The following is a 12,172-nucleotide window of genomic DNA, read 5'->3' on the forward strand; positions in this document are numbered from 1 at the left end:
TATTCATACATAATTTAACACACCACTGACAACCTATAGCTCAGTTTGAGTTTAGCATCAGTTCCTACCCGTTCCTTGGAGTTTCCGACGACTACGCTGCTGGCCAGTCGGTTGTCAAAGACGTCGTCAGTTTTGAGCTGGCCGGCTGCTCCGGGCAGAGGAGGGAAGCTGGAGAGACCGAGCTCGAAGCTTGGAGATGGAGGTTTTGGGGGCGGAGGCGGCGACTGAGGCGTCACTCTCTACACAGAGGCAACAAAGAGTCAGGAAACAAAACAGTCTTCGATTCACTTTCAAGATGTAAGGAATACATAAGTACTAATCTTGGTTTGCTTCCTTTAAACTGAGCATAAACTCACAGAAAAACTGTGGAATTTAAAGTTTGAAAAGAATCAGAATGACGAGGATAAAAATCAGTACTTACTGTAAACTTTTCGTCCCTCTTTTTCCTAGAAGCAGAAACATTTTTCCTTTAAGAAAAAGAACATCTCAATTTACAAACATCCGTTTATCTAAAAACACCGACTTCACCTCACACAACGTCACCTAGAATTAATTAGTTGAGACTGAAAGATTTTAATAGGTTGGAACCAAAGACTAGTTTCAGTAATTATGCATCTCCCCTTCTGTTCCTCAGAATCGTGATGGCACAAGGAGGTTGGCCTCCTGGATATGAAATGTCACCACTTCATCATTTTATCCAGATACATGCAAAAGTTTTAGTAGCTGATTAATTTTTGAGGAACAGCCAAAACAGGGCAAAAAAGATCATTTCAGATCCCATTAAACACAGAGACAAGTAAACGTAAAGCTTAAGATGTTGGGCCACCAGATCAGCTTCAAGTCCTCTAAAAGAAACTCGCTCATCTGCTGTTTTAATGGTGAGTCATTCTGGAAGCGATCGCTGGCAGCACGACATAAATGTTTCATCAGAGGATAAAGGTGATCACTCAGAACAGCTTTGGATAAGGTGTGGCCAAAAAGCTCCAAAACATTACCTCACTCAAATTTGGCTGATGCCCTGTTCAGTGTCATCATCTCTTAGTTTGTCCAGACAGCTTCCAATGCGGCTGCTATTCTTAGAAGTCCTGTTGTGCCCACTTACACTCTTTGCTCTGCAATTTAGCCAGACGGCAAGTCTTGCCTTTCGTTTTAAAGTGACGCAAAATCTGGATGGAGGTCGATCACTGGTGATGGGAGCTGGGTCTCAGTTTTTAAAGTTAGTTTGTAAGACTGAACAGAGTGAGTCATGCGAGGAGCGACAGCAGGAGCACGATTCGCCTCGCTTTTAGTTTTTCCACTTTCACAAAAATGGAATCCAGTTGAAGAATCGAGGCTGGCGATTGGTCCGACAGGGCCTCCGCCTGGGCTGCTGCCCAACACAAAGTGCTGCGGACGCTGTACCACAACGAGCCGGTTGAGGTGTATGCGAAGATGATTCTGAATGGAGGTTGGCCAAATTTAAATCAGGTTAGGCTTTTAATTTTTAAAGCTCAATTTCCAAACATTTTGACCACACTTTGTACTGACTGTTTCCCCTAAGACGACCAAACTTCAGGAAATGTGTGGCATCCCATTTCCAAAGACATTGTCTCCAAGAACAAAAGAGAATCACCTGAGCCTGATAGTTTCTCATGTTTTCACTTTAGGACAACCGCATTCAAAGTGTCAGCGTGAACTGTTGAATTCCTCTCGTAACACTTTGGAAACCTGCACTATCAGAGGGGAGTGGCCAGAGTTATTGCTCTACACAAGTAATGATCAGTGCCTGACCTTCCTCGGCCGATCCCCAGCGAGTAGTCTGTGGTTGCGGGCTCCGTTACTCGCCCCGTGCCCACAGTGTCCCTACGAGGGAAGGCTGCAGTGGAGGGTAACCTGGTTCTGGGTTGGCTGGTGGGGAGTCGCGTTGGCGGGCTGCTGCGAAGCCCCATTGAGCCTCTCGCTGGGAAAGCTAGCAAAGAGGCTCGGGCTGTCCAGTAGCCCAGTGCTGCGATCCGCTGTGGGGATGGTCGGCCTCAGGTGAGGTTTGCTGTGATTCCTGCAGAAAAGGAAAACCTTGTGAGCCCATGTGAGCATTAAAAACTTGGGTTTAAAGTGAATAATCGAACCCTGGGCCTACAATAAACTCATTCTGTGAAGGACCCTGCAAGTGACAGGTAAAACCAGATGGTGAGATTTGATTTTTGTGTTTGTGTTGCGTCTTCAGCCTTTGGAGGAGTAAAAATCTACAAACTCAGTGAAACTGGAAGTGGATAAATTATTTAGATACAATCAATTCCCATATGCTGATGGTTTATTTACGAAAATACAAAAGGAACTGATTTTCTGAGATTTTAGCCGCACAAACCATCTCTGGGTTTACAGAGAATGAAAAACAGCACACATCCAGCGAGCAGCAGCTCTATGATCGAAAATGCCTCGTTGATGTCAGAGCAGAGTGGCCAGACTGCTTCAAGCTAACAGGAAGACGACCTGAACTCAAAAAGCCACTCATTACAGCTAAAGTACGCAGAAGAGCATCTCTGAACTCCTCAAGCCTCGAAACAGAAGAGCTAAAGCAGCAGAAGACGACACCTGGTGCCACTCCTGTCAGCTAAAAAACAGAAAACTCACGTGGGCTCACCAAAACTGGACAACAGAAGACAACTTCACAGACTTTTACCCCATTAAATTCATATTGTAACAAATCCTTAATTTAAAAAAACAACAAAAACAACCTCAAAACTTTGATAAGCAGGTAAATAATAATCATATAATAATCTGTCAATCACCCCTGGGATTACAAATAAGTAAAAACAAATGTTTTATGTTCGATGTTCGGTTTGTTTAAACACACAGCTGTGTGTCATACACACAACATTAGTGGGTGAACAGCTGATCACACCCTGTGTGAGGGTGATGGAGATGTGCTGGGACGACTGAGGAACTTCCAGTGTGTTTACAAGTGGAGAAAGGTGAGATGCTGCCAGTTTACCTGGAGTATTATTCCAACAGCACGTACATTAACTACATTGTTCCACTGAACTATAACAAACCTGTTCCTGGGCGAGTAGTGTCTGACAGTGAGGGGCGACGTCGCTGGTTTGAAACTGTGAGATGTAAATCCGTTGATGAACTGGTTGTTGTGAAATGGAGTAACCTGGAGACAGAAAACCAGTTAAATAAGATGCATTTAAGTAACAAATTATTAAGCTCGTCGTGTGGCTTTTGAACTTAATGTTTTCTAATGTAGTTGTTGATATTGTATGTTTATAAAAGTGCTTTAAAAATGTGAAAGTTGCTCTAAACCTATTAATGCTTCATAGCACCAATTTAAACAGTTTATATTTAATAAAGCAGCCACTACAGAAAGCACAGTGTATTATTCAGACCAAAGTTAACACAAGTAACTCAATTTTAATCCTGGTGCTGATCTGCTGGTCCTGATTTAATCTTAAATCCAAAAACAATTGTGAATTTACCGTTTTTAATACACAACTGAGCATCTGTTTGACTTCTTCTTTCCCAAATCCAATAAGTACCACAGTAACTCATTCTTACCAGCGCGGGGTCGATGAAGCTGTGTGTGGCCGACCAGGCCTGCGGCGTGATGAGGCTGTATAACGGGAATTGCTGCTGGGGGCTGTAAACCGGCGGGATGTAGTAGGATGTGTAGCGCTGCTGAGCGTACGGGTTCACCTCCACCGGCCGGTAACCGTTCTTTGGTATGAAAGTGTTGATAGCGATTGCCTTCGCCTTTATCCTCGCCTGGTAGAAAGAGCCCGAACAGAGAGAAATTAGCACCAGCGCCCAAAAGAGGGATCGATATTATAACTAACTGCTAATACAGTTGAGGAAAAAATACAAATTAAAAAAAATACATTTCTCAACCATTTTCACAAAATTTTGTTTGTTTCATCGGTTGTTAATAAATATTCATGTGTACCATGGGCTTAGAGGTAATGATCAACGTTTTTCAGCCAAATCTAAAAAAGTGTTTTAGTACAGAGGAATGCAATTTACATTTACACGCTTCATGTGTTCCTTAAATAACAAGCAGACCTCTGAATGAACCCCTTAAGCAAAAATCTGTGATTTGTGAGCTGTCTACAAAAAAGTTGGATGTGTGCTTCTCTGCTGATTCACTTTGCATGACAGGGATAATATTTGACTTTTGAGACCACATTCATGAACAGAAGTGGTTTGAATATAGCTCAAAATGCATAAACTGACAGTGACGAGAGCCTGAAATCACCACTAGCAGGGTGCATCTGGTTCTCGAGCATGTTTTGATTTGCAAATTGTTTTCTTTCCAGCTCAGCCTCAAACCAATAAAATGTGAGCCTACCTTTATTGGCTTCCCTTGGAAGGTCTTCACTTCCTCACGGAGATATTGATATGCCTTTAAAACAAAGGAAATGCAGCACAGCATTAGTGACTTAAAACACACAAAGTTCACTGATAACTTTGATGCTTAAACGCAGATTTAAATACTAGTATAAATTACTAATAAAATCAAAACTGAATGAATGCATGAAATTAACTGTCCACATGTACCTGCTGTGCATCTGCTTCTGATTCAAAAGTGATGAACCAGTTGTCATTGTAGGCAAATTCACAGTTGATAAACTTGGGTAAGTTGTCCCCCCTTAAAAAGAGCCTCGACCTCCTGCAAAACAAGAGAAACTCATTTCATTCCACTGTTTCACTACAGATCTGCTACAACCCCGGTGGCCCAGGCTGGGCAGCAAGACTATGAAAAAAATATTAATGAAGATCTATTCAGTTATGTTTCCCAATTACAGATTTAAAAGTGGACATAGCCACCATGTTGCCTTACATGTTTATTTTCAATAGAATCTGCAATCAGAACAGCTGCCCCCTGCTGGTCATAAGACGGCACTTTGTATTGACGTCATGCTTCAGACCTGGAAGCTTCCTCCATCTGTCATTATTGTCTAATGGCAGATTAGATCAGTCTTTGCTATATGTGAATGATTTCATAGGTGGCCTCTTGTTGGCACAGCTTGCACCGTGGGAAATAAACTACACAAGTGCTGTATTAGTTTAAACCTGAAGCAGCTTCATTCAAATTACACCTTGAAGCAGAGAATGTGTCCAATATTAAGGCTATTTTCCATTTTCCAACTGGTTCTTCAAGCAGCCAGATTCACCTTCTGGTTTTGTTTTGTCATTATTATTATTATTGAACTCCACAGAGTACTAGTTTACACATTCTCTTAACAAGCAAAACAAAACCCCCTTTTTTTTTTAGCTGCGTCATGAAGTGCATCACAGAGAGCTGCACTACTGGGCGACCCCTTGTTGCTTCTAGAGATGCTTATAATTTTTGGCTGTTTGATGAATTTACTTCATATCTGCCGTAAAGACATCAGGAGACACTACAAGCATGTTTTCCAATTTCTTCTCTCTGTGGGTGCAAAAAGCTTTAAAGAAGCCTTCACAAATTCCCGCAGGTTAAACTGGACCAAAGGTACATTATTACATTTAAGACTCGTAAGATTTAGACTACAAACAACCCATAATTGAATAAGCTGCAGAAAACCACGTTTCGCTGCTCCTCTCTCTATATTTCACAACTAAATATGATGCTCTGAGCAAAATAACTAGTGTACTTTCCAGTATTAAGGAAATATGGGGAATGATGTGATAGAAAAATATTGTTTATATGAGCAGATCTGTTTGACGTGGACTTTCTGCGGAGCTGAAAATGCACCGCTGTGATAACAGTCATTAGCTCCGAGTCAGCTGAACTGAAAATGTTCTGTCAGGCTGGGGCAGATAAGCGAGTTACTGATATCACACAAGACTCTGCAAATGTTTTACCTTCACTGCTCGACAGGAAAATGCTTCTCAATAACCTCAAAATGTGTGGTTTGTGGTGCTTGCTGGGAAAGGACGGGTCATGACTGGATAAAATCCCGACTTTGCATTTTGGAAAGGTGAGGTGTCTACCTTAAATGTCTACTCTCTGGTCTCCTTTGGAGTCATACCACCTCGTTATCATGGTTTAATTAGCTTAATGTGTAACAGTGACAGCATTCTGCAGACTCCGCTTAAAGCATAACAGAGATTGATTTAAAAAATATCCAAGAACACGACATAAAACACGCCAAATCCTAAATAAATCAAGGATACATGTAGAGTTACCTGTTCAGGCACATATGATAACTAAAAAACTAATTATGGTGACTGAGGCATAAGAATTCACTATATTAAGTTATGCATTCTAACAGAAACATTAAATAATTCAGTCTGTCGACTTCATCCATGTTTAAACTTCATTAGCAGAATATTTCTCCCTGAATTCAGAAATGAGTAAAATATTAAAGAAGAACTAAATTTAATTAAGTAAAAGTAAACATTTATCTACTTGCATTTCTATTTACATCCCCAGTTTAACTACTGGGACTGTAAATAGAAGACCTTCTAAACAAATGTGAACAGACCATAAAGGCAAACTATCAATCAGACACCCAGACCAGACTGGCGTCTACAGTGTACATAAGCTATGCTTGTGTTCTAGGCGTGAGCCATTTCCATGGAATAATAATGCTTCTAGTGTTTGTTGACTCATGACAGTAGCATCAAATGACAGACGTGTAATTGGACATCCTGTTTCGGCACTGACCTCTATGGGCGTGCTCTCTGGAACCTCTCTGAGGATCACGATGCAGCGGTTCTGATTGGGTCGCACCTTTTCCCCCTTCTCATCCACCTGGACCAATGGCAAAGCTGCAGGAAGCCATAAAGAAAAGGCGTTATGGGCCATTTCAGGAAGGATCAATCAGTACATCCCACCTAATAAGCCCTTCAGAATCAGCTGGTTTATTACGTACAATAACTTTCACAGATCTAATGAAACCTTGCAAAATGTTCACCTTCAAACTATGAAACGTTTCCTGGTTATGTGTCCTGAAGGAACTCACAGGTGGGCTGAAATTCTGTCTTTTAACTCACTTTCTCAGCATTTTTGAGCCTCAAATATCTACATGAAATTTGTAGAGCTGAACAGCACATTTGAGCTTTGTGAAAATCCGCTATAAGCTACATTTACCGTTTTTTCCCCCAGCCACGTATGGACATGAAATGTGTAAGTCTTCCAACGCTTCAAACGAATTAATTTTACACCCACATCCAAGAGTCACAATCTAACCCTAACCCAATATAATCATAGTTTCAACATTTAAAGTGCAGAAATGTAGTGTCTATGACCTGCATTTTATGTTAATCTGTTTCTGATTTTGTTTTTCCTTTCTGTGAACTTAAAGGCTGATATCACCGTGGCCACTGGTCCAAAAAAGTCAGACCACAAATCTACTTTCTGGATACATTTTGGTGCACGACTCCTCTAGCAGACTTCTATTTTAACATGTGCAGATGTGACTAGACTCTGTGTGTAACAGATATTAAAAGTGCTTTTCAGGCTCTGAATTTCATGTGGGTACCTCCTGTATTCACAAAGTTACGAGGACTCAAATATGCTGGAAGAAATAATGCAAATTAAACACTGACTAATCTCGCAGTTTTACTCTTATTTTCTATGACAGACACTCACACACCAGAGTGTACAACAGTCTCATATTAAATATGAACAAAGTCTAAAATGATGAGGTCAGAGTTTTCAACTCCTATGAGCCCAAAGCTCCAGCTATGATCTCATAGCTGGAGCTTTGGATGCAGCAGCCCCATCCACCCGTTTGTGAGGAGCAGCCAATCAGGAAAAAAGTTGTCTTAAATGCAGGGGAAGGGAGCTAAAAGAGACTGTTTCAGGCAGGATGGACGGGGGCTGCACTCAGGCTTTCTATAACATAGATAAATATGTAAAATTTCTAATCATGGATGCAGGACCTGAAACTGGCCAAACAGGTGATCTGTAAATTACAAGCAGTTTCATACTTGAACATCTTCCGAAAAAGAATATTAATGCAAAAAGCCTAATCGCAGCGTAATTACATGATGGTTTATTTACAGTAACCTGATTAAATTCAAATATAAAACTCTTGGCAGTGTACAGATCAATGAGCCATTAAATAAAAAGGCCTCCAAGCTAGAAAGGATTAATTTAAGCAGTAAACTAAGTACGAGCACAAATCAAACACAAGTAGGTAAGACTCTGCTGGATGCACTTTAACGACCTCTCCTGGGAAATCAACTCCAACCACATGCTGATAGAAATTCACTCTGATAAGGTTTTCTTGACATGCAGCTCGTTCAGGTAAACAAGCATAATGACGAGTTCTGATTGAACTCCAAGAAAAATAACTGGTGCATAAAACTGTGACTTTGAAAGCATTTCGCTCACATCGTAAGATGTCCACAATCAGCTCCACGTCCGTGCTGAGCTTTTTGATGTGGTCCAGGTTGGCCACCGTCACAATTGGCACATATTGGTCACTGTCCATTTGGGAGATGAGGTACATGTCACTGGCCAGATTCTCCCTGCCAAACGGAGATGCAGATAGGAGAGGTTAGTTAGACTTTCATGGTGTAGGTGGCAAAAGGTGCAGCAGTGACAACAAACTTCATTTCCTCTGATAAACACAATTCTGTGATTAGCACCCACAGCTGCTCTTAAATAAGAGCGACTCTTACACGTGTAATAAACATCACTGCATCTGAATCGCTGCTCTTCTGGTAACAAGTGCACCTTTTGAAACTCCCTCAGTTTACAGCTGTTGCACATTTGGCTGCTTTACTTGTGCAACTGTGAGATTTTTCCTCAAGGAATGCACCGTAGGTGTGTATGGTCCAGTATTTTGTAACCCAGCAGTAGTCTTTTGGTTTCTATAGCTTCTTGTTTTCATATCAGATCAGTTTTTTTTTTCTTTTAACTTCCACTGTAGTTTTGGAGAAGCTAACAGTATGCTATTGTTGTTGGCTTGTTCCAAGTTCACAGAGAGGAGAAAATGAAATGAATTTTTCAAGGCCTCAGTTCCTTTCAAATCAGCAGCTAAGCCACCACCACCGCAGAGGCATTCAAAAGTATGAAATAAGGCTTTCATTCAGACTACGCCTGACGCCCACAGCCGAAGGGAGAGAGAGAGAGAGAAGAGGCCTGATCGGTATCAAAAACAATACATAGTCTTCCAGTACACTAGCTGCACACACACATTTAATTATTGATGGATTTAATAATTCTTTTAGCGCATGAACAATGATGTTGGAACATATATAATTACCATCACACCTCCCAGTACGACCGAAAATATTACTCTGACAAAGAGAGAGGGGGAATAAAAAAAGCAGAATTCCCATGAACCCTGGACGGACGGACGGACGCACCACACAGCAGACAGACGGCTGATTCAGTGTACAAATGCTCCACGAAGGCACCCTGAGACACCACTTTTGGATCTTGTCGGCCGTTTGTTTTGTTGCGTCATACAATATGACATTCACACCACTGACCGTACTGACTTCACCCACCGCTGTTTAAGTCTTCTCTTTTATGGTTATTTTACTTTAATAAGCCTTAATTGGAATGAGTGTGTGGCCCAGTTTGTGACAGTCCGAATGAGCAGTGTTACAACATTCAACCCACAGAGCTTAAGTGTCCCTCCAACAAAAATGTTGAAACACACAAAATCCACACGATTAGGAGGCAGTGCTACGACCCAGTTGGAGTGGGAGAAAATGTTTTCCTAGAATTAACAGCAGCCCTTGTTAACGCCGTCACTGTAAATGTGATCAAAACCTAAAAGTCATGGTCAAAAAGCTTAAACGTCATTGGTCACAGGCTTGTTTTAAACAAGGAAGGTAGAAAGAAAAAAGCCCCATCTTGCTTAGTTTTCTAAATTAAGAAGATTTCTTGTAAACTTTGCCTCCGGCTGAAAGCAGCCGTCCCCTCTCTTACTAGCAGAGATGTCTGAGTCTACAGAGGAAGGCATTTTTAACCTTTAGCTTTCAGATTACTACTACTAATACTCATACCAATCATACCACTAATAAAGAGAACTATAATATGAGATGGGTATTTGGTTAAGATTTGCAGCAGTACAATCCCCCCCTCCCATGAGCAAGTATAAATGCACACTGCCTTGCATTAAAACTGTTTAGCACAAGGCTCATTATGGTTTAAAGCCCCATGTTGTACTTTAAAAGCAATCTCATGGGCAGTCACCGTTGTTCGAGACGATCTTAAATTCTCTAGTAGAACAAATACACACAAATGCAAATAAACAAACCACATATTAAAAGTCTGGATTTTGTCTTGATGCCCAAAATAAAATAAAATTTGGGCCCTGGGAGTAAACCAGGAGAAAACTGATAGCATATGAGAGCAAGCATAGAGCAGAAACATTTTTGTTTATGGTACAGTGGGTTTCAGGTCGTGTTCACACGTGCAGCCAGCCAACAGTCATAGTTGGGGAGTACACAGATGCAGACCCTTGGGAGCACAGGCAGATGACAACATTTACGTCATGAAGGCTACTGTGGACGCCTGAGGTTTCACTGCCACAGAAAGTATTATTTGAGCCTAATGTGCTGATTATACCAATCAGGAACCACAGGATTCAAGGAGGCAGAATAACACATGAGTGGATTGCACACAGTCATCCACAAGTCATTGTGTTAATCACTTTCAAGTAGATGTTTTTCCTTCCAGATCTTAATTTAAGTGCTTTTCTCCATTAGCAAGTATGAAACAGCTGCTGAGCAATGATTGAAGTAGATGGGCTGAGATTTCAGCACAGTGCGCCAGTTTCTCATGGACAGTTCGAGGCTTAGTGAAGGAGATGTCCCTACATTCAAAGAAAAGCATAAAATTCTGGGCTGTACTGTGATATGAAGCTACTGGCTCACCGGGAAAGACAGAACTCCAGGGTCTTCTTCAGGTGCTCCCTCAAGCCCTCCTGGGGGTTGTCAGGCTGGGGATCACTGCCTGTTGATAGAGGATAAAGATTTTGGTAAAATAAGGAGCAACTAAGCTTATGTCTAATCCTCTAAACACTATCCAGACAATGAAATGGGATGTGGGTGGAGAGGGTTGTAAAATATGGAGAAGGAAAAAAAGAAAGAAGAAAAGCACCAAAAGAGTGTCGTATTTACACACAGCAAATACTCATGCAAGCTAATTTAATGTGTTGGAAGCAATGGCACGGGCGCTAAGAAACCTACTCCTACACGGTTGTGTAATCACAGTCATCTTAATACCACCCATTCCTCCCTTAGCCTCGTTGTTTTTGTCAACACTTCTTTCAAGCGGAGGGCACTTAAAAAGATAAATGTCTCGTAGCAGATCGTGTCTGGAACGGGTCAATGACATTTTAATGATGCAATAAATAACACATAAAACAAATACCTCTCAAGCGGTCACTGTTCTCCTTCAAAAATAAATCTACTGCCCGAGGACAGACTGTCCCTTAATATTCGACCACATTAGCCGACTGTGTTTGGTTGGAGTTCATTCTAACCTTGAGTTATCCAAGATCAGGTGAAATCAAACATATTTAGATCCCTGTGTGATTGACGAGGCCAACACGCTTAAAATCCTTGAAAGCCTTCTAATAGCCGTGCCTGTGGTATAAATGTGGACATCGTCTCGATTTCAAGTTACTTTGTTTACAAACTTGGGTGTCCACGCCGCCCCATCAAAAATCAGCACAAAAGTATCCATGTGTAGACATGTGGATAAACACCGCTGATACACAACTACTTCAGAGCCTCCTCTGACTAACAACCAATCACTAACCAGCCCACCTGTGTGCCCTGGCTGCCCAGGCTTGGGGTATTCTGTGTAGGCTGACTCGGAGCACTCCAGAGTGACGGCGGCTGGCTCAGCCAGCATTACTGGTACCGGTGGAGGCTCATCTGGGTCGGTTAGAAGGGGCTCCTTGTAAGCCTTGTCTTCACTGGCTTCATAGCCTGTGACAATCAACAATGGGCATTATGATAATGATTAAAGGCATAAGAATATCACCAGATGTTTAAAAGGGGGGCTATGAGCATAATAGAAGTTATTTGTATTTATTTATTTTTACATGGTTTGTAGTTCAAATTAGTTTATTGGAATCTTAAACTGGGCCTTGATCCAGCCCCTCAGCTCAACCTCTAAAACCAGCCATTTAAGGACACCCTACCTTTAAACTGTGTCGGTTCTGATTGGCTGCCCCTCCAGCTACAGAAGGTGTGAACAGCAGGTGGGTGGGGGTGATATCATACAGAGTAGATA

At 41.6% G+C, this 12,172-nt stretch overlaps 1 protein-coding gene across 1 annotated transcript in view; it reads right to left on the reverse strand.

Annotated features, from left to right (window-relative positions):
• Positions 1 to 23: 23 nt before the first annotated feature.
• The window catches only part of LOC120736818 (la-related protein 4B-like), a gene marked incomplete at its 3' end in the record, with an annotated part of 36,674 nt that continues 24,525 nt past the window's right edge, over positions 24 to 12,172 (reverse strand). Inside the window, 13 exon segments of the mRNA XM_040037140.1 lie at positions 24 to 239; positions 422 to 467; positions 1,771 to 1,929; positions 1,931 to 2,035; positions 3,033 to 3,136; positions 3,538 to 3,744; positions 4,325 to 4,378; positions 4,534 to 4,623; positions 4,625 to 4,645; positions 6,629 to 6,732; positions 8,303 to 8,439; positions 10,804 to 10,882; positions 11,701 to 11,865. Of these exon segments, the coding sequence (XP_039893074.1) occupies positions 24 to 239; positions 422 to 467; positions 1,771 to 1,929; positions 1,931 to 2,035; positions 3,033 to 3,136; positions 3,538 to 3,744; positions 4,325 to 4,378; positions 4,534 to 4,623; positions 4,625 to 4,645; positions 6,629 to 6,732; positions 8,303 to 8,439; positions 10,804 to 10,882; positions 11,701 to 11,865 (1,487 nt within the window).

Source organism: Simochromis diagramma, unplaced genomic scaffold (assembly GCF_900408965.1).
Source record: "Simochromis diagramma unplaced genomic scaffold, fSimDia1.1 OVJJ01000078.1, whole genome shotgun sequence".
Lineage (NCBI taxonomy): Eukaryota > Metazoa > Chordata > Actinopteri > Cichliformes > Cichlidae > Simochromis > Simochromis diagramma.